Below are 21555 nucleotides of genomic sequence, written 5' to 3'. Positions count from 1 at the left end.
CTGCCAAGTGAGCTGTGATCTAATCTACTCCTTCCCCTCTTCCCCCCAAATCTCCCACTCTCCCCCCACCACCCTTTCAGCAGCAAAAATTAAACTCAGGCCCCACAAGCCCATCCAACCCTGCTGCTAAGCTATTCCCCAGCCCTGTTTTTACTTCATATTTTTGAGACAGTCTTGCTAAGCTACCCAGGTTGCCTCTGAACTCATTCTAGCTGGGATGTATCTTGAGTTTCTGATCTTCCTGCCTTATCCTCTATAGTAACTGGGACTACAGACCTGCATCACCAGGCCCAGTTCCTAATCTAAAAACAAATTGCAACTGTTAAATGGGAAGTCAGATTATAGTAGCATTAAAATGATAGAAAGTGAACAATAATACAGTGTAGCGGAGATCACAGAAACAAGGGAAACAGCTTACTCCGTGAAAGTCTCCGAAAGCACCTAGCTCTGCCTTCAGGACATCTCTCTCTGCACACACAAGTACCTTGTTCTCTTTCCTCTCCTGCAGGCGCTCAAGGTTCCACTTAGGAAGAACCACGTTCTCATCCACGTTTCATCAACTCACGTTCTCACAGACAATGTGGAGGGAAAGGAGGAAGACACAGGAAATGAGAATCTAAGAGTAAACAGCACAACTCGGTGGGCCTGAGAGGAACATGGTTCTCAAGACACAGACCAGAGACAGTTTCTAAAGAGCAGAACACTTCTTCCAACTATTGAAGGAAGGGTTAAGGCAGGTGAGGTGGTACTCCATTGTAATCTCAGCATAGGGGAGGTGGGTGCAGGAGGCTCAGGAGTTCAAGGTCATTCTCAGCTGCAAGGAGAGTTTGAGGCTAGCCTGGGCTACATAAACAAAATGAAATGGGAAGAGGAAGTGTGTGTGTGTGTGTGTGTGTGTAGCCTTACCACATATGATGGCAGAGAGAAGAGGCACAGAATGGTAAAGGTAAGCAGCCGAAACCCTAGGCTCCTCTTACAGCAGAAAGCGCTTGGCTGGAAGGTAGCAATAAGGCCAGAAGAGTTTAGGGACTGGTGTCTGTGTCGTGTGTGTGTGTGTGTCCCCTCTCACTTCATAGGAACTGGGTTTAGAATTCTCTTTTTCTTGAGCATTTTTCTCAGGAGTGACTTCAAAATAAAAGCCAAGCCAGGCATGGTGACACATGTCCATGACCTCGGCAGGAATACTGCCACACGTATGAAGCTCTCCTGGTCTACAGAAGGAGTTCCAGGCCAGCCAGGGCTACTTACTTAGAGAGATGTCTCACAAAACAAAAAGAAGCCAGATTGCCTGTTCCTTCTGGATAAGGTAGGGAAGCCCCCAAACGAAGGAGCATTTGGAGGCAAGGAAGGAGGAAAGAGAGCAGGAGGAGATCGTCAGAATTCCACCTCGAGCCAGAGCTCACACTCACCCTGTTTCAGTGTGGAGGAAGCAAACATGGGTGAGGGTGGAGCACATACTCCTGTCCGACTGTTGTCTCATATGTACAAGAGGGGTTTGAGACAGGGTTTTACACCCTGGAGCCCATGCTGACCTGGAACTCTCTGTGTAGTCCAGGCTGGCCTCCTTCACAGACTGCTGAGTGCAGAGGTGATGGCTACAGTCATCACACTCATGTCTGATTGCTTTGTTTTTGTTTTTGGCTTTTTGAGACAGGGTTTCTCTGTGTAGCCTTGGCTGTTCTGGAACTTGTTCTGTAGACCAGGCTGGCCTCAGACTCACAGAGATCCACCTGTCTCTGCCTCCCAAGTGCTGCCATTAAAAGTGTGAGCCACCACCTGGCAGGCTGGCTGCTTTTTTAAGAAAAAGAGACATGGACACTTAATCAAGTGTACCGTGCTACAGGAATGACTCTTATACTTCATCTGAAGGTGCAGGAGCCAACAAAGCTCTCAACTGGAACAGTGATACTCCAAAGGTAGCTACATCCCCAAACGGGGAGTTAGAAAAGGGATCTCAGCAAACAGGAATCCAGGTGTAGAGTTTATACATATATATCTATATTTAAAAGTATAAAATTGAGAAAGTATATACAGAAATCGTCCTACGTCTTAGAAAGGAGACATACAAAAAAGGGCCTGATGAGCATGGTAGTGAGGGCAGGTGCTTAGCAGCTGGAGGAATGCATATTGCCCAACTGCCCAGCCGCCAGCATGAGGATGTCCTTCTTCTCCTTGTGGAAGCGCAGCTCCTTGCCTGCCAGCCGGGCTTCATCCAGCTCCCGCTCAGTGGAGGCCAGCTCTCTAGACAGTGCCCCCGGCACACTCTGCTCCCTGTTCACCCAGTCCAGAGCCATCTGGTGGCGGATATCATCATCCAGGGCCCGGTGCGAATAATGAGCCAACACCTCCTGGTCAGGGAGAGGAATGCAGAGGTCACGGAGAAGGTAAAAATCATCATATAGCACAGGACCCCTAGACAGACACATGTCCTACACATTATAGCACAGGACCCCAATAGACAGACACATGTCCTACACATTATAGCACAGGACCCCAATAGACAGACACATGTCCTACACATTATAGCACAGGACCCCAATAGACAGACACGTGTCCTACACATTATAGCACAGGACCCCAATAGACAGACACGTGTCCTACACATTATAGCACAGGACCCCAATAGACAGACACATGTCCTACACATTATAGCACAGGACCCCAATAGACACGTAAATGTCCTACACATTATAGCACAGGACCCCAATAGACAGACACATCCTACACATTATAGCACAGGACCCCAATAGACTCGTAAATGTCCTACACATCATTGCACAGGGACCCAACAGACAGGCACATATCTACATAGTATACCATAGTCTGAACTGAAGTTAGCACATGACCTACGGAGATTGGTTTTCCCTTATGTTATAAGAGTTTGAGTAAAACAGAAGTGGGGGGGGCTTGGATGTATGCACAGACGAGGGAGGCGCAGGGGCTCTGCCATGGGGAGCACAGTGAAAGCTCTGAGCTCGGGGACCACACCTTCAGTGCCCCAGCAGCACACAGAAGGTATCTGACTTAGGTGGGAAATGTGGTCATCTTTTAAAAACAACAAAATCTCCTAAATGTGAAAACCTCAGCACACTGTCTCAGGTCACCATGAACTCTTGCTCAGGGGAATGTAGGAATGCCCATAACTTGCCAAAACTATTTTACAAATGCAATGCTTATTTCATTTCTTCTGCTCCAGCCAGCTCCTTGTCACAGAAGGAACTGAAAGCTCCATGGGACACTGGAGGCTGATCTGTGATTTAATGTGACAGATTGGTCCTCTGGTTCTTAGTGAGAAGGACACCAGAATGGGGCGGTTTCAGAGCTGTTGGCCCATCTTGGAGGGGAGCCATGGTGGGGCAGACTAGTTCATGTCATGGCAGCTTGGAGACAGAGGCCAAGGAGGCTGTTTTGTTTTGAGACAGGGTCTCACAATGTAGCACAAGCTACCATGGAACTTGCTAGAATTCAGAGATCCACCTGCCTCTGCCTCCTAAGTGCTGGGATTAAAGGCATCAGCTACCAAACCCACTTCAGTCAAAGAGTTTCCTAAGGGAAACTTCATAGTGGGGAAGCAAGGTAAGAGGGCCACAATGACATTCAGACAGCAAAGAATACCAGGACAGACTAGGTGCCTTTAGGAGGCAGAGGCAGGCAGATCTCTGAGTCTGAGGCCAGCCTGGTCTACAGAGCGAGTTCCAGGACAGCCAGGGCTGCACAGAGAAGCCCCGTCTCGACAAGCTAAAATGATGAAAGAATGCGAGAGCAAAGAGGATGCTGAAATAGGGCCTACAGCAGTGACGGCCTGGCAGCCATTTGAAGCCCAAAGCAGCTCTTCACCCTTTTCCCTCAGCTGACTCCTACCTGTCGAGAGCACTGTCTTTCCCTCATGGCCTTGAGGCTGCCATTCCAGTGCAGCAGCTGAAAAACTGTCATGAGCTCCTGAGGAAAGAAGACGGGAAATACTAGCGTGATGGCTAATTCTGGTTGTTGACTTGCTACCTCGAATTAACTAAGCCCCAAGCTGCTGGTGCACTGTGAGGGACTTTTCTTGATGGGATCATTTGTAGTGGGAACAAACACACAAACACCTCCCTTAAATCCGGGCCACACTGTGGCAGCCTATATAAGGACATGAAGGAAGGAAGCTTGCTTTCACCAGTACGTCCATTCCTTCACTGGTATTAGAGCCTGCTTTGGGACTCTGGTATGCACTGAAGACCAGCTAAGACATCCAATCTCTACTGGACAACTCCTGGATTACTGAAGACAGACTTTGTTGGAAAACTCAGACCACAGCCTATAAATTACTCTAATAAATTGTGTGTGTGTGTGTGTGTGTGTGTGAGAGAGAGAGAGAGAGAGAGAGAGAGAGAGAGAGAGAGAGAGAGAGAGAGCGAGCATTCTGTCTGTTCTGGTTCTCCAGATAATCCTGGCTGATACAGTCAGGATAGTGATTTTAAATTATACCACATCAGAATCAAATGGGACAAAATGTATTTTTGGAAGCATCTCTAATATCTATCTAATCACCAACTCTGTGCCCTTGGGGGAAGAAAGGTAATTGTACTTTGAAAATCTAACCACCTTCTCTCCATCTGTCCCCCTCCCCCTGCCCCAGAACAATAAGATAGAGATGAGTAGGTGACATTGAACTTGCTGTGTCAGGCTGACCTCTGTGATTAGAGCCAGGAAAGAAGGTGGGGCAGTACCTGGAACTCCAGCATTGACTTGCCCTTATTAGATTCCAGCATGAATCGAAAAGCACCAATCCCTGTATTTGGGTTGTCAGCTTCTTCTCTGTTTCCCTGGTAACAGGAATGAAAAAGACAAGTAGGGTTTCAATCAGAATTACCACTTTGACCAGCATTACCCAATAGAACTTCGTAACATTTTTTATGCACGTGTGTGTATGTGCTTGCGTGTGCACGTGTGTATGTGTACTCATCTGGAGTTACTCTTGAGGAGCACTGACCCCCTCCTCTGAGAGACTGCTGGCCTCAGGCTTACCCGTTATGCTAGGCTGACTAGCCAAGAGCCCTAGAGATACCCCGCTCGGGCTACACATGTGACCAGAGCCCTAGGGATACCCAGCTCTGGGGCTACACATGTGACCAGAGCCCTAGGGATACCCCGCTCGGGCTACACATGTGAGCTGCCACACTAGCCTAGCTTTTCAAGTGGGCTTTGGGGATCAAACTAAGGACCTCCTGCCTGTAAGGCAAATGCTTTTATTTGCTGACCCACTCCCCAGCCCTTTATGAGCCACATACTTAATTTTTTTAAAAAGAATTTTTAAAAGATGGCGTGTGTGTCTGTGGTGTGTACAAATGCCAACAGAGGCCAGAAGGAGGCGGCAGCAGATCCCCTTGGAAGTGGAGTTACCTGCAGCCTGCCTGACACAGGGAACTGAACTTGGGTCCTCTGAGAAAGCAAGTGCTTTCGGAGCCATTTTTTAAGCCTCCCTGTTTGATTTTAAATTTTTCCAGTTGCTACATTGAAATAAAAATAAATGGCTTAAGAGACTGTTCTGTGTGCACACCAGTGTGGAGGCCGGGGATTGACTGGTTCTCTTCCCCTCTCTGTCCCTCCATCTGATTTACAGTAAACGCTGAGCTATATGATTGGGTTCAGTGAATGGCCAGAGTTCTAGGGATCTGCCTGTCTCCACTCACAGAGCTACCTTGTTCTTTGTGACTTTCACATCATGCCTCCCAACCACACCCATTTCCCTCCCCACCCCAAAATAAAACAAAATAAAATTTTAGAGAAGAGGAGGAAGAGGGAATTTTTGTTATAGAAGCTGCAATGTGAAAACAGTGAGTCACGCAGTAAACCCCGTTATCCCTACAGTTTTAGGTGTGGGCGATCAAGGCCCCTGATTCCTGCTGCACCACTGATGCTGGACTCTACCTGGACATCCTGTTGCTGCCCTGTGTCCTGGAGATCCTGCAACTCTGGGTCCATAGGGCTGGCACACCCCTCACCCCGACCATATCCAGCACAGATGAGGTGGATGTTGGGGTGCGCCAACACATAACGCAGGTTCTGGGCCAGGGGAGTTGCAGGGTTGGTCTGCCTGCCAATCCCGTCTTTGCCACCAGGGTGGGCTCTCCAGCATTGCCTCGGCTAGTTCACCCCTTGTAGGGGGGAGCAAGGGGCGGGGCCGGTTCTCCCTAACCAGCGTCTTCAGGGCCCGGGTGTACTGCCTTGCCCAGGAGGAGCAGGGACCACTCTCTGAGTGTTGCAGCTGATAAGGGGCAGGGACAGTGCTCCCACTCTTTAATTTTTGGTTTTTCAAGACAGGGTTTCTCAGTGTAGCCCTGGCTGTCCTGGAACTCCCTCTGTAGACCAGGCTGACCTCAAACTCACAAAGATCTGCTGTCTGGGCCTCCCACATGCTAGGATTAAAGGTGTGCCCATCACTGCCTGGCCATCAACACCTGCTGATAGAAGGGGAGGGCATCTCTCCCCAGCCGGTGTTGCAGAGCTACCTGTCTTAAAGGAACAGGAACTGGAATTTTTAAACCAAACTTAGAAGTAAAATTCAAGCATGAAGCTATTTCATTATTTTAATAGCTCTAAAATTCCATAAATTGGGACCAGTGAAACCAGTAAGAGGGCTCAGCACTTAAAGATACTTCCCTCCACACCTGGAAACCTGAGTTTGATACCAGACTCCTCACAGCTGAAGGAGAAAACCACAATGGCCTCCCAGAAGTTGTCCTCTGACCTCTACAGATGTGCCATGGCATGTATATAAACATGCTAAAGATTTCATTATTATTTTTGTTTGTTTGAGATAGGTTCTCTCTATGGCCCTGGCTATTCTGGAACTCACACACATCTATCCGCCTCCGGAGTGTCAGGACTAAAGGTATGTATCACCACGGCTATCATTATAATTTAAAAATTTTTTTTTTTTGATTTTTCGAGACAGGGTTTCTCCGTAGCTTTTGGTTCCTGTCCTGGAACTAGCTCTTGTAGACCAGGCTGGCCTCGAACTCACAGAGATCCGCCTGCCTCTGCCTCCCGAGTGCTGGGATTAAAGGCGTGCGCCACCACTGCCCGGCTTAAAATTTTTTAATATAATTTTTAATCCCACAAATCTTGAATTAAAAGCATCTAGATACTGTCTGGAAAAATGGCTCAGAGGTTAAAAGCTCTGGCTGCTCTTCCAGAGGTCCTGAGTTCAATTCCCACATTGTGGCTCACAACCCTCTGTAACGAGATCTGGTGCCCTCTTCTGGCCTGCAGACATACATGCAGGCTGAATACTGTGTAAGTCTTTTTAAAAAGTATCTTAGATACCAAAGGAACACAAAGACAAATCATTAAACATAAAAACACAGATCTAGAATTAAAGGCAGACATGGAGCACACAACACACACAAAATCGATAGAATAAACAATAGAAAAGTAGCAGAGGGAAGAACAAAAGCGCATGGGTTCCCCAGCTCTGCCACCCCCTGCTTCCCTCCTCCCATTCCCAAGTTATTTACATTGAAAGACGCCAGGGCCTCTGAGACACTCTTCTCAATAAACTCATCGGTGATTCTTCGGGATGGATGCTCGTTAAACACGGAGTTCATTAGCGCAATCTTCGCAGCACTTCGCCGGGCCTCAGCTTTGGTGGGGCAAAACTGGGTTGGGGGAGAAAGAATGAGAGCACTGAGAGAGAGGAAGAGCAGCAGGAAGGAGGCCACTGAGGAGGAGACATTTGGACACCACGGATGAATCAGTAGTGTTCATCACACTTTCCCGAGCGTTGCTGTGAAGTGGCTGGGGTGTTTGAAAACATAACTTTGACTCAACATCCTGAAGTCATTAAAGCATTGGAGATGACTAGCTCATACCAAATTGAATGCAGGGCGAGGAAGGCTGCTGAAGTCAGCATATAATCACAAGACATGGAACATGCTTCTATTTAAACTGTCAACAGAACTAACTACTCAAAAGCCAGCTCCTGGCCCGCTTTTTTGGGTGATGGTGTCTGAATTCTAGATAACCCAAGATTAAGTCAGGCCATGACCCGTTAGAAGCACCCCTCTGGGATTCTTGCTCTTCACTCTTAGCGGTAAGCAGGCAGGTCACAGGCGCTACCTCAGTAGGGTCTAAGTCTGAAGATGTCTTTCCCCACAGTGGGTGCAGGGACATGCAGCTAAGGGAAGGCAGGCTGGCTGAGGAAAGCAAGGGAAGCAGCAGAAACTTGTTTTAAATTGCAACCAACACGGTATCAGGGCAAATACAATTTTCAGAAGTCTTCCCAATGTCAGATCCCCACCACCACACTGCTCTTGGATAATCTCCCCCCCCCATCACACTGCTCTGGGATAATCCCCTCTCATCACACTGCTCTGGGATAATCCCCCCTCCATCACACTGCTCTGGGATAATCCCCCCGCCATCACACTGCTCTGGGATAATCCCCCCTCCATCACACTGCTCTGGGATAATCTACCCCCCATCACACTGCTCTGGGATAATCCCCTCCATCACACTGCTCTGGGATAATCCCCCCTCCATCACACTGCTCTGGGATAATCCCCCCTCCATCACACTGTTCTGGGATAATCCCCCCATCACACTGCTCTGGGATAATCCCCCTCCATCACACTGCTCTGGGATAATCCCCCCTCCATCACACTGCTCTGGGATAATCTCCCCCCATCACACTGCTCTGGGATAATCCCCCCTCCATCACACTGCTCTGGGATAAATCCCCCCCCCCATCACACTGCTCTGGGATAATCTCCCCCCATCACACTGCTCTAGGATAATCCCCCCTCCATCACACTGCTCTGGGATAATCCCCCTCCATCACACTGCTCTGGGATAATCCCCCCTCCATCACACTGCTCTGGGATAATCCCCCCTCCATCACACTGCTCTGGGATAATCCCCCCTCCATCACACTGCTCTGGGATAATCCCCCCTCCATCACACTGCTCTGGGATAATCTCCCCCATCACACTGTTCTGGGATAAATCCCCCCCCCCCCCCCGCCATCACACTGCTCTGGGATAATGCCCCCATCACACTGCTCTGCGATAATCCCCTCCATCATACTGCTCTGGGATAATCCCCCCTCCATCACACTGCTCTGGGATAAATCCCCCCCGCCATCACACTGCTCTGGGATAATCTCCCCCCCAATCACACTGCTCTGGGATAATCCCCCCTCCATCACACTGCTCTGGGATAATCCCCCCTCCATCACACTGCTCTGGGATAATCCCCCCTCCATCACACTGTTCTGGGATAATCCCCCCTCCATCACACTGCTCTGGGATAATCCCCCCATCACACTGCTCTGGGATAATCCCCCTCCATCACACTGCTCTGGGATAATCCCCCCATCACACTGCTCTAGGATAATCCCCCCATCACACTGCTCTGGGATAATCCCCCCTCCATCACACTGCTCTGGGATAATCCCCCCTCCATCACACTGCTCTGGGATAATCTCCCCCCATCACACTGCTCTGGGATAAGTCCCCCCCCCCCCCCGCCATCACACTGCTCTGGGATAATCCCCCCATCACACTGCTCTGGGATAATCTCCCCCCCCATCACACTGCTCTGGGATAATCTCCCCCCCCCCCCATCACACTGCTCTGGGATAATCTCCCCCCTCCATCACACTGCTCTGGGATAATCCCCCCATCACACTGTTCTGGGATAATCTCCCCCCCCATCACACTGCTCTGGGATAATCCCCCTATCACACTGTTCTGGGATAAATCCCCCCATCACACTGCTCTGGGATAATCTCCCCCCCCCCCCCCCGTCACACTGCTCTGGGATAATCTCCCCCCATCACACTGCTCTGGGATAATCTCCCCCCTCCATCACATTGCTCTGGGATAATCCCCCCCCCCCATCACACTGTTCTGGGATAAATCCCCCCCGCCATCACGCTACCCTGAAATAACTAGTCTTTTCATCAGGTGCTCAGAAGCCTCTGGACCCTTTGCCATTCATGATTAACAGGGGCAGTGTGGCTTTTTGCTTTCTGGAACTCACTGTGTAGACCAGGTTAGCCCTGAACACACAGAGATCCCTCTGCCTCCCAAATGCTAGGGTTAAGACGTGTGGCACCACATGGGCTTGATGTTTCAGCTTTCTAAAGGACAGTGGGAGATGTTGGTCCCTTAGCTACCGCTATTGGTCACTCCTAATTCCCTCTGAGACGGCATACGGGGCTTGATATGTTCACACTAAGGCTTTCTGTTTTAGTTTCCCTATTTCTACTTTATTACCAGCCTCTTAAGCACTTTATCCCATAATACTACTTCTGTAAAAGTCAGCCTTGAAGAGACCCAGCAGGGAGACTTTCACCTGCTAAGGCGGATTTAAATAACAAGCTAAAAGGGTCCAGGAACAGATAACTGCACTCCCAGAAAATAACAAATCAAAGTATAAGAATGGTTTTTTTATGAGCATCATAAAATTCAAACTGCCCTTCAAACTATGAGGAGGTGAGAAGAAGGAACCATATTTTTCTTTAGCAAAAGTCTGAGGCTCCAGCTTGGAACACCAGAGATGGATTCCTAGAGCAAGCTGGCGACAGAGGCTAGCCACGCTGGCAAACTCTGGGTTTGAGAGACTGGAGATTGAGGATGTCCCCCCACATCGCCCTAGGGTTCCACACGTACACATAAATGTGTAGTGCGTCCACGCTATGCACACCACACACATGATATGAAAAACTAAATGTAAGCATTAGTCATCCTTTGCTTTTATTTATCCGAAATGGCTCAAGTGTTGAGTCAGAAAGCTTCCAAACCAGGCGTACTAATGCATGCCAGGACTACAGAGACCTGTCTCAGAAAAACAAACTAAATAAATAATAAAACAGGGTTTCTTTTGGACCTTCTGTGTGAGCCAAGAACTATGCTAAGGTCGGAGTGGGTGGCAGGGTTTTAATACTGAACAAGAAAGAAGACATTTTGCAAGGCTCTGGATCCAATCTTATGTGTACGCACACAGATACACATATTTACAGAGCCAGAAAAAGAAAAGCAACCAAGACCAAGCCCGCAACCCTTAAAGAGACAATCGGTACTGATGCATTATAAGTCATATGATGGGGAAGCCCGAGGGCTGTTGTGATCGCTGCACCCAGATGGCTTGGCCGCCCTCATTCCCCCTGACCGACAGCTGAACTTCCTTGTACCCAGTATTTGACAAGGATGTTTGTGTTCCTTCTGGTGTGTGGTGTTTTGCAGAAGTGTTCTTCCGTACTTGATGCCCTGACCTTGACCTCAGGTTCTGGCTGCTCAATGTGGCTAGGGCAGCTTCCTAAAGATATAAAAGGCTCTAGCTTGGGACAAAATAAAGATTGTTCTTCCTCCAGCATTGAAGCCTTTGCATCTGAATCCCAGCACACACACCCCTGCCAGTCTTGGCATTCAAGCTGTGCTGGCTACAGGAAACAGCAAGGGTTCCAACCTTATCTAAAGGTGATATAATCACGTGAAAACTAATCAAAAGTGTCTATTGTCCTCTTTAAATTCCTATTCAGAGCCAGGCAGTGGTGGCACACGCCTTTAATCCCAGCACTTGGGAGGCAGAGGCAGGCAGATCTTTGTGAGTTCGAGGCCAGCCTGGTCTACAAGAGGACAGGCTCCAAAGCCACAGAGAAATCCTGTCTCGAAAAACAAAACAAAAACCAACAACAATTCCTATCCAAACTCTTAAGTTGACATTTCAAAAGCTGCCTTCCTGTCTGAATTGTTTTTGTTTTTGGAGACAGGGTTTCTCTGTGTAACAGTCCTGGCTGTCCTGGAACTCACTTTGTAGACCAGGCTGGCCTACTCACAGAGATCCACCTGCCTCTGTCTCCCGAGTGCTGGGATTAAAGGCATGAGCCACCACTGCCCAGCTGAAAAATCAATTCTTGATGATTATATTCATATCAATCTACATTTCTTTTTTAATATTTATTTATTTATTGTGTATCCAATATTCTGTCTGTGTGTATGCCTGCAGGCCAGAAGAGGGCACCAGACCTCATTACAGATGGTTTGTGAGCCACCATGTGGTTGCCGGGAATTGAACTCAGGACCTTTGGAAGAGCAGGCAGTGCTCTTAACCTCTGAGCCATCTCTCCAGCCCTCTACATTTCTTTTAAAAGGTTTTATAATTTATTTTGTTACTTTTATTTTGTGTGTGTATGTGTGTGTGTATGAGAGAGAGAGAGAGAGGTGTGTTGTGGGAACTCCTTCAGCCAACAGCCTTTAAGATACCACTCTGGGTGTGGCCAAATGTAATATATATATATATATATATATATATATATATATATATATATATGTATGTATATATATACACACACACACACATATACAGATATAAAAAACCTTGGCTGCTGGATTCGGTTCCTGTTCCCTGCTTGTGTACAGGACTGCTGATCTGTGAGTCTACCCCTACATAATACTCCACTCTGAGTTAGTGTAGGACTTTACAACACTCAACAACAGGAGTGAGTGCCTGTAGAGGTCCCTGGAGCGGTCTGATGCGAGTGCTGGGATCTGAACGTGGTCCTCTGAAAGAGCAGCAGGTGCTCACGGTGGCTAAACCATCTCTTCCGTCTCCCACTTCTCACTGGCCTGTAAAGAAGCTATTCTCTCACCACTGTTGGCCTTCCGTGACTGTGCAGCGGTGGGAAAACTTTTAGGGCAATGCAACCCGGGGAGAAGGCTGTAGTTCATGGAAAGAGGTTTTGCCTAGTATGCAGGAAGCCCTGGGATCAGTCCCCAAGAACTGCACAAATAGAGCATGATAGCGCAAGGCCAATAATCCCTGCACTTCCGAGATGGAGGCAGAAGGATCAGCAGTTCAACATGATTGCCCCTAACTCCGTAGTTTGAGGACAGGCTGGGATACATGAAATACTTTCTTAAAAAAAAAAAAAGTGGAGGGTGGGCTGGGAAGACCTCTTCCAGAGGTCCTGAGCTCAATTCCCAGCAACCACATGAAGGCTCACAACCATCTATGAGATTTGGCGCCCTCTTCTGGATGCAGGCAAACATGCAGCCAGAACACTACATAATAAATAAATAAATCTTAAAAAGAATAAAAGGAAGGAAGAGGGACTAGACAAAAATGACTGGGTAGTTAAGAGCACTTCTTGCTCTTCCAGAGGACCTGAGTTCAGGTTTACAGCCACCTGTAACAGCGGGGATCTGCCATCATCTTCAGGCTTCGGTGGTTCCTGCAGTCACGCATTCCCCCCACACCGACACATACATACACATGTAATTAAAAATAAAATCAGAGCAGTGGTTGGGAGGGCTGGCTGCTCTTCCAGTGGACTCGGGTTTGATTCCCAGCACCCACATGGTAGCTCACAACCATCTATCTGGGCACTCCACATATGTGCCGCACAGACATACAAGCTAACAAAACACCCATACACAGTTTAAAATGAAGGAATGGCAGGAAGTTGGAGTGATGTCGTCGAAGTCATATTAACGCAAAGGTTAGGCGCTGGGAGTCCAACACAGTAAAAAGGGCACAATCATAACGGCTCAAGTTTGAGATGGGTTTAAGATTTTACAGGCTGAAAGAAAGTGTTGAAGAGGATCTTCTGTGGTCTCAGGAGCCTCTGGTGCTTGTGGGGAGGATTTGCCCAGAGTTGGCGGTTCAACCACATGACTTTGGTCAGCGACAATAAAATTAGCGGTACACACTTGGCCTTGCCGCTCTTACCTGGAAACTCCCAAAACAGCTTCCCCCGGGCAGAGTGACATAGCAGACGTAGGGAGGGCTGTTGGAGGGGACCATCTCATACACCACCAGAGCCCCGTTCTTCAAGTCGGCGCCCCGGGACTGCTTCATCTGCCAGAATTCCTGAAGAGCTTCCACCACATTCACTGCAAGAGAAGAAGCACCGGGGATGGAGAGATGGCTCAGAGGTTAAGAGCACTGCCTGCTCTTCCAAAGGTCCTGAGTTCAATTCCCAGCAACCACATGGTGGCTCACAACCATCTGTAATGGGGTCTGGTGTCCTCTTCTGGTCTTCAGGCATACACACAGACAGAATATTGGATACATAATAAATAAATAAATATTTAAAAAAAAGATATCTGAAGATGTGCTCAACAGGATATATATTTGACAGATGCAATGCTTTGTGGAAGTTAGTGACAGATGCTGGGTTGAGCTAAAGACCAAAGCGGTGAAGAATGTCTAAGTCCTTATACTGTGGTGGGCAGACACAAAGGGGATGTTTAAGGTTTTACCTGTAGGAAATAAAACAATAGATGACTGTCTAAATGAAATGTTAGTAGCTGGGCGGTGGTGGTGGCATGCCTTTAATCCCAGCACTCAGGAGGCAGAAGGAGATGGATCTCTGTGAGTTTGAGGCCAGCCTGGTCTACAGAATGAGTTCGAGGACAGGCTCCAAAGCTACAGAGAAACCCTGTCTCAAAAAACTAAAAATAAATAAATAAATGGAAGGAAGGAAGGAAGGAATGAAGGAAGAAAGGAAGGCAGGCTAGTGACAAATCCTATCCACAGGGATAAAGACACTAAAATAACACATGGGGTAGACTTGTACCTCAGTTGTTAGGAATATATGCTTAGCACCCTTGAAGCCTTGGTGCACGTTCCAGCTCCAATCTCTCCTTCCCTTAGCTCCCCAAGGACACCATGAAACTAAAGAATATTTGAAATCATAAGAATAAAAAGAGGGGCTGGAAAGATAGATCAGGAGTTATGAGCACTTGCTGAGCAATCAAGAGAACTGAAATCAGATCCCAGAACCCACAGAACAAGCCAGGTGTCTCCCAAATACCTGTAGCCTCAGCTCTGATGGATCCAATTCCACCTGTGGCCTCCTCATGAGTTGAGGTATGCACACACCTGCACATAGACCAGACAGACAGACAGACAGACACACACACACACCCCTCATAAACTAGATCTAAAACAGGGAATAAACCCAGGGACCGAGGATGTGGTGCAGAAGTAGAGTGCTGGCCCACCATGCACAGAGCTCCAGCTCTGGGTTTAATTCCCAAGCGCTGTGGAGGATGAGGGGAGTAACACAGGAACAACAGTAATACAAGAATAATTAAGGGCCAGGGGAGGCAGCACACATCTCTAATCCCAGCTCTGAGAAGGCTGAGCCCAAAGGATTCCAAGTTTGAGGTCAGCCAGGATTACTTGAGAGCCTTCCTCACAAAACAAAACAAACAAGCAAAACTCCTAAAAAACACAGAGGTAAAAAAAAAAAAAAAAAGATTAGCTTTTTTTTTTTTTTGCGGGGGGGGAAACATCATAGCTGCCCTCTGGCCTCTGGTGAAGCCCAAGATTGTCAAAAAGAGGACCAAGAAGTCCATCCAGCACCAGTCAGACCGATATGTCAAGATTAAGCGAAACTGGCGGAAGCCCAGAGGTATTGACAACAGGGTGCGGAGAAGAGTCAAGGGCCAGATCCTGATGCCCAACATTGGTTATGGGAGCAACAAGAAAACCAAGCACACGCTGCCTAGTGGCTTCCGGAAGTTTCTGGTCCACAGCATCAAGGAGCAGGAGGTGCTGCTGATTTGCACAAGTCCTACTGTGCTGAGATTGCTCACAGTGTTTCCTCCTAGAACCGAAAACCATCGTGGAAAGAGCAGCGCAGCCGGCCATCAGAGTCACCAGCCCCAACGCCAGGCTGCGCAGAGGAGAGAATGAGTAGACGGCTTGTGTGCATGTTTTATCTGTGTTTAAACAAAACCACAAAAACTGCAACAAAAAAAGAATAAAGACAATATTGTGGTAAGGATGAAGGAGTTAAAAGATAATGAATAGGCAATGGCATTGCAAGGTCAGAAGTTTTCCCTGTTCACACAGGTTTGTAAGAATGAGCTGCAGAGGTTCATTGAAAATATTATGGAAAATAGGAAAGCTGCTTAACAATATTTTATCTATGATTCCCTTTTCTTTTTAGAAGACCATACCTAACCTATAGTGCACGGAAGTTCTGTAAAGACAGCATTGTGAAGTAGCAGTGACTTTAGTAAGGACATAGTATGAAAGAGACATAGTAAAGCCAAATAGTGCATCCCACCAAGATGTGTTTAATCCCTGGAACCTGTGGATATCACCTCACATGAAAAAGGCTTTGCCGGAGTGTTTAAGGAATCTGACTCATGGAAATCATCCTAGATTATACAGGTGGCGCGGGGAGGCAGAGGCAAGTGGATCACTATGAGTTCAAGGCTAGCCTGATCTGCATTATGACTTACAGGCTAGCTAGAGCTACACAGGTAAGATCCAGTCTCAAAAAACAAAAAAGAAACAGCAACAAAACTGTTAGGGGTGCTCAGGATTGACAAAGCACAGAAGAGGAGAAGGCACAGAGGTATGCAAAGCCATGTGGTCATGATCAGGGCTCAGGAATGTCACTGCCACCAGAAGCTGGAGAAGGCAAGGGACACTAGGCTTTCTGGCAGCATCTTGCTAACATCCATTTGACCCAGTGATACTGATGCTGACATCTGGCCGGCAGAAGAACATACTCTTTTGTTTTAGTTTTTTGAAACAAGGGCTCACATAGCTCAGGTTGGCCTCCAACTCCCCATATAGCCAGGATGGCCATTAATTTCCATTTTTCTTTCTGCCTCCATCTCCCAAGTAAGATTATAGATGTGCACCACCATAGACACTTCATTTCTGTTGTTTATTTCATCACTGCTGTTTTAAGCAGCAGAATTTGTGTTGCTTTGTTATTATAGCCAGAAGAAATTAACAGGGGTGCTGACTCAATATTTCCAAAAATTGTAAATGCGCATACTAGTTTAGCTCCAGTGACATTTTTAGAAAAAGAATCTGTCTGTGATTCTGACGACAAAGGGTAGCTAAGGAGAAAATATCACACAATTTTTTTTTTTTGGTTTTTTGAGACAGGGTTTCTCTGTGGTTTTGGAGCCCGTCCTGGAACTAGCTCTTGTAGACCAGGCTGGTCTCCAACTCACAGAGATCCGCCTGCCTCTGCCTCCCAAGTGCTGGGATTAAAGGCGTGCGCCACCACCGCCTGGCACAAAATGTATTTATTATAGAGCTGGAGAGATGGCTCACTGGTTTAAAGCACTACTCTGTCAGAGGACCCGGGTTCAATTCCCAGCACCCACAATATGGCTCAAAACCATCTGTAAGTCCAGTCCCTGGGGACTCAACACGCCCTTCTGGTCTCTGTGGGCACCAGGCATGAACATGAAACACAGACGTGCATGCAGGTAAAACATCTACATACATTAAAAAAAAACCTTTAAATCAAGACAAGTACTATAATATCCAGTTTTTTTTAAATATACAACTTAAGGAACAGTTTGGAAGTTACAGAAGCAGGATTAAGAAATAATAATTCATTTGGCTCCCAGACAAGCCCTCTTTCTATTGTACTATCTGTTTTATTGTGGCATTAATCCTCCCATTCTCAAAAGTGGACTGAGCTTTATCAAGACAGACTGAATATGTGCCGTGTTCACCACTGAGTCTGGCAAGCAGTCATTGTTTGTTAGATGAATAAATGGAACAGATAAGGGCATACAAAGAGTAAGCAATATCGCCAAGATCACGCAGCCACTGTATGACAGGGTCATGTACCCAATTCAAATTCTATACACTGTAAGATCCAACAGCAAGCCAGGCATGATGGCACATGCTTGTAGTCTCAGGGAAGGGAAGCTGAGGCAGGGGACTCACCATGATCTTGAAAGCCTGAACTACACAGTGAGTTCCATGACAACCTGGGCTATATACCAAGACCTTGTCTCGAAAACCAAATCAAACCAAAACAAAGTAGCCAGCACAATAGTGTGTGTGATTTTTGAGCAGGTACGGGTAGGGGAATGGGGAGTGGGAAAGATGGTGGAAATAACAGAAGAGGGAAGTGTTTGTGTGTTTATGTGTGTGCGCGCATGCATGCACACATGTGTGTACCTAGACGCTGAGATCCAACACTGGGGGAGGGAAATCTAAGAAGACAGCAGTGGAGATGGTGAGGAGCCTGGAGCTGTCGGGAAGAAGATGAAGGACGTGAAGCCAAGATGAGGTGGGAGGTTTTGCCAGATGAAAGAGCGATCTGGACAGCGACCAAAGTAAATCATATTCAGGGCAACAGAACCATCCCCTGACTATCATGCCATCAGTCACAAGGGTATATGGGTCCATGCCAATGGAAGCTTTGCCTATTAATTGAAGCAGAATAAGTGGTTCCATGTGGTGAAGGACTTGGAGCCAAATCAGCAGAGAGCCAAATTCTCCTACAGCACTAGCCGGACACCCAGACTGGAAAGGAGAAACTCAATAAGAAGAAGACCGTGGTGGGAGTGGGGAGACTGAAAGAGAGGCTCACCGCAGAATCTGAATCCGACTGACTTCTCTTTGTCAGTGCAAGCCCTTTGTTCCCTCATCCTTTCTAAGGAAACTAAAATGGTTTTCCAGGCACCCAGTTTAGACGCCAAACTGGAGACTCTTCAGGGCAGAGAAGCACAGGTGAGAAAAGAGGGGACATTTCTCTATAATGTTCACCAAATGCCTTCACATTTCCAAGAGGAGCTCTTCAGAATTAGGGTAACGACTGGCTACAACTACACCCTGAGGCAGGATGTTTCCTTCGGAACTGAACTGACGTAAAAGACCAGAAACAGCAGGATATGGCTGAAGGCATTCTATCCGTATCCTCGTTAAATCCAGGAAGCTGTCTGGGAAGTAACTATGGTGGCTCACGAGTTTCAGAAATATGTCCTCTTGTATCCCCAGCGCCTTACAGAGTCCTGGCCACAGCTGAAGTTCAAAGTGGCTCAAGAGTGCAGGGAAATGAATAGTAAGGGAACCATCAGGCATGCAGTTAAGTCGATCTGAACATCTGTTTCCATTGAAATCTTTGTTTTTTTATAAAGATACAAATATTTAAGAGTAGGAGAAAATGACACATGTTCTTAAGGAAGAGCTAAGTAGAAAATCTGAGCCAACAATCATATTAAGTGCCCATTGTGTTGTCAGGTGCAGAATCGTAATTAATCCATAGCATAACCCTTAAAGAAACTGTTGGTTGGTGAGGTTATGAGTCCCTTCCCCCAAAGACAGCGCTGCAAGTGACAGGTCTCCAAAGCCTGTTCCTGCTGTTTCCACTACAGCTTCCTCAAGAAGGAAGGGGAGAGAGAGGGAGGGAGGGAGGGAGGGAGGGAGGGAGGGAGAGAGGGTCAGCAGCCAGAGCTAGAGGAGGAGGAGGAAAGGAAGAAGGCCCTGCAACTTTTCTCCTATTAAAATAGAAAGGATCCCGTTGCTTTCAGTCCAAGGAGGTCCCGATTAAGCAAACAGAAGTAATGTGTTTGAAATTCCAGACTTAAAGTCTGAGTCACACACCCTTCGCTGGGTGTTCCTTGTCCCTTCAACTCTGAATTTGGGACCAGAATTCTGACAGGAAATTGGTTAACAGTGCTTAAACAAAAACAACAAAGAAAATCCTCACATCCCTCTTCCCAGAAATTAGGCATCTTTAAGCTGGAGGTTTCTTAGCAAAACAGGGTTGCTGCCTGGCTTGCTTCCACAGAATTTAGCACTGAGAGAGCCAAGGCCTGAGATTTTTTCTCAATTCCTGGGCAGGGGCCAGGAACACAGAGCCAGACAGACAGAGGCCCGAGTTGTGAGGCTCCAAACTGAAAGACACTGAAGAGAGGCACCGAGTCACAGGAAGCTGGCACGGCCTCAATGGTGTGAGTCCAGATTCAAAGAAGAGATTCATGTGAGTGACTTTTGAAAGCACTACCCCATTCTCCAGCAGATCTGAAGTCGCGATGGAAATCTCCTGGGGTGGGGTGGGGAGGATATGTACGTGAAGAATTACAAAGTCAGGGTTAAGGAGCCGGAGTACAGGAATTGCCGAAAGGGATGCAGGACTGGGTAGGATGAGAAGTGCCCGGGGTCTGAGATAAAGGACGGGAGTCCACACAATAGGGGCCGGTTCTCAACGGGAGAAGGCCGTTAAAACCTTAACCCTGCGGGAGTTCTGCTGCTGACAGAAAAGAGGGTAACGTCTGAAAAAAGAAAGGAGTCCGATTCTCTCTCTCTCTCTCTCTCTCTCTCTCTCTCTCTCTCTCTCTCTCTGTGTGTGTGTGTGTGTGTGTGTGTGTGTGTGTGTCGTCTGTGTGTCTGTGTCCAGAAGGAAACTCCCCAAAAGGAAATGCATGCATGCGAGGGCTGGACGCCAAGCGGAGCCACCGGGAGGACAGTGGAGCCAGCCTCCTGCCTAGTGTGTGTCCCGCAGGAGGCCAGCCCCCCATACTCACCTCGGCCATAGCCCTGCGTGTGCTTGGCGAAGCTCCTCACCACCGCCTCCACGGCCTCACGCAGCACGGCAGGGCTCCCCGAAGCGCCGGGGGGCAGGGGCAGCCCGGGGGCCCCAGCCAGGAGCAACGGCGGCGGGGGCGGGGCGGGGGGCGGCGGGGCGGGCGGCGGGCCTGCTGGGGGTGTGGCGGCGCTAGTCGGGGCCCCGGTCACCCCCGGCCGCAGCGCTCGCAGAGTGCCTCTCCCGCCGACACCTACGCCGGGCTGCAGCCGCTGTGCTCGCATCGTCTCCATCCCGGCCGACCGCAGAGCTGGACCCCGCAGCTTGCCAGCCTGGCGAGCTAACGGTCCCAGCTACCCCAGTGAGCAAGAGCCGAGGGACTGAGGGCGGTGCCGGGGTCCAGCTGTCAGTCAAGAGCAGGCGGGTTCGAGCCAGATGCTATGCCAATCACTGGTGGAGAGGGAGGGAAGGGGCGGGCCGCTGCGCCACCTTAGGCAAATGATTGAGGAAGGCGGAGGCTGCGGGAGCCAATTGCAAAGAGAAAAGGCGATACAGTGTAAGAGGGAGAGCTTCGGAGCATCTTTGGGAATCCTGTGGTAAACGCTAGAAATCCGGCCAGACCCCTGGGGCGGGGCTTGAAGGAAAAATAGGCCTGGATGCAAGGCTGAGTAGACTTGTAACTGGAAAGGGTTCTTAGAGCTCATTTGTCAGGTCACACCACTTTCTAGAGGAAGATGTGGTTCCAAGAAGCGATGCGACTCTAAGGTCGTCTACTATTGGTGATGAAGCTAAAATGGAGTATGCTGCTGACTTTTAGGAGAACATGCTATGTGGTATACTTCAGTGCACTGTCTGAACTGCAAGCATAAACCAGGCTTTAATAGTTTATGAACAAGGAAAGTGATGCTCAGGAAGGTTAGATATTCTGCCCCAAATCAAATAGCTAGACAGTTACGGTGGTTCGGACCTAAGTGTACTGACCCAAGTGTTTTTATCTTTTCACTATGCAACATTGAGGGATGGTTTTCTGACTTCAGCTACTCACTAAGGGAGTGAGAGAAAGTAGAGTGTGTTCATCACTGTACCGAAAGAAAGAGCTAGAATACATGCAGAAACCTATCAAACTGAGAAAGTCAGGACATAGATCAGAGGGGGGAACTTTGTTCGTAGAACTCCTCAGGCTGAGTTCCAACTTTTGTCCCCACAGACACCCATGCGCTCACACTATAACACGCTTTTGCTGATTGACTATCATTCCTTTTTTTTTT

General features: G+C 48.1%; 1 protein-coding gene across 1 annotated transcript; it reads right to left on the bottom strand.

Moving 5' to 3' along the window:
* Nucleotides 1-88: 88 nt before the first annotated feature.
* Nucleotides 89-20669, bottom strand: Lix1l (limb and CNS expressed 1 like). The gene is made up of 6 exons (XM_041638145.1): nucleotides 20289-20669; nucleotides 13714-13877; nucleotides 7500-7640; nucleotides 4710-4805; nucleotides 3862-3939; nucleotides 89-2348 (listed from the first exon to the last, which is right to left on the bottom strand). The coding sequence occupies exons 1-6, from the start codon at nucleotides 20578-20580 to the stop codon at nucleotides 2106-2108; spliced, it is 1014 nt and encodes a 337-aa protein (XP_041494079.1). The 5' UTR covers nucleotides 20581-20669; the 3' UTR covers nucleotides 89-2105.
* Nucleotides 20670-21555: the final 886 nt, after the last annotated feature.

The sequence above is a fragment of the Microtus oregoni genome, unplaced genomic scaffold (assembly GCF_018167655.1).
Source record: "Microtus oregoni isolate MIOR12 unplaced genomic scaffold, Mior012 000054F_ref0000373, whole genome shotgun sequence".
Lineage (NCBI taxonomy): Eukaryota > Metazoa > Chordata > Mammalia > Rodentia > Cricetidae > Microtus > Microtus oregoni.
The sequence above is the reverse complement of the archived record's forward strand: the minus strand, read 5'-3'. Positions and strand labels throughout refer to the sequence as shown.

What these genes read in the sequence shown, in the direction of transcription:
- Lix1l (XM_041638145.1), bottom strand. Translation starts at nt 20,580, where the DNA reads ATGGAGACGATGCGAGCACAGCGGCTGCAGCCCGGCGTAGGTGTCGGC. An exon ending in AGGCCCTGGCGTCTTTCAAT is followed by an intron (nt 4,806 to 7,499) that starts GTAAATAACTTG and finishes TCCTGTTACCAG; the next exon opens with GGAAACAGAGAAGAAGCTGA. An exon ending in AAAGACAGTGCTCTCGACAG is followed by an intron (nt 2,349 to 3,861) that starts GTAGGAGTCAGC and finishes CTCCCTGACCAG; the next exon opens with GAGGTGTTGGCTCATTATTC.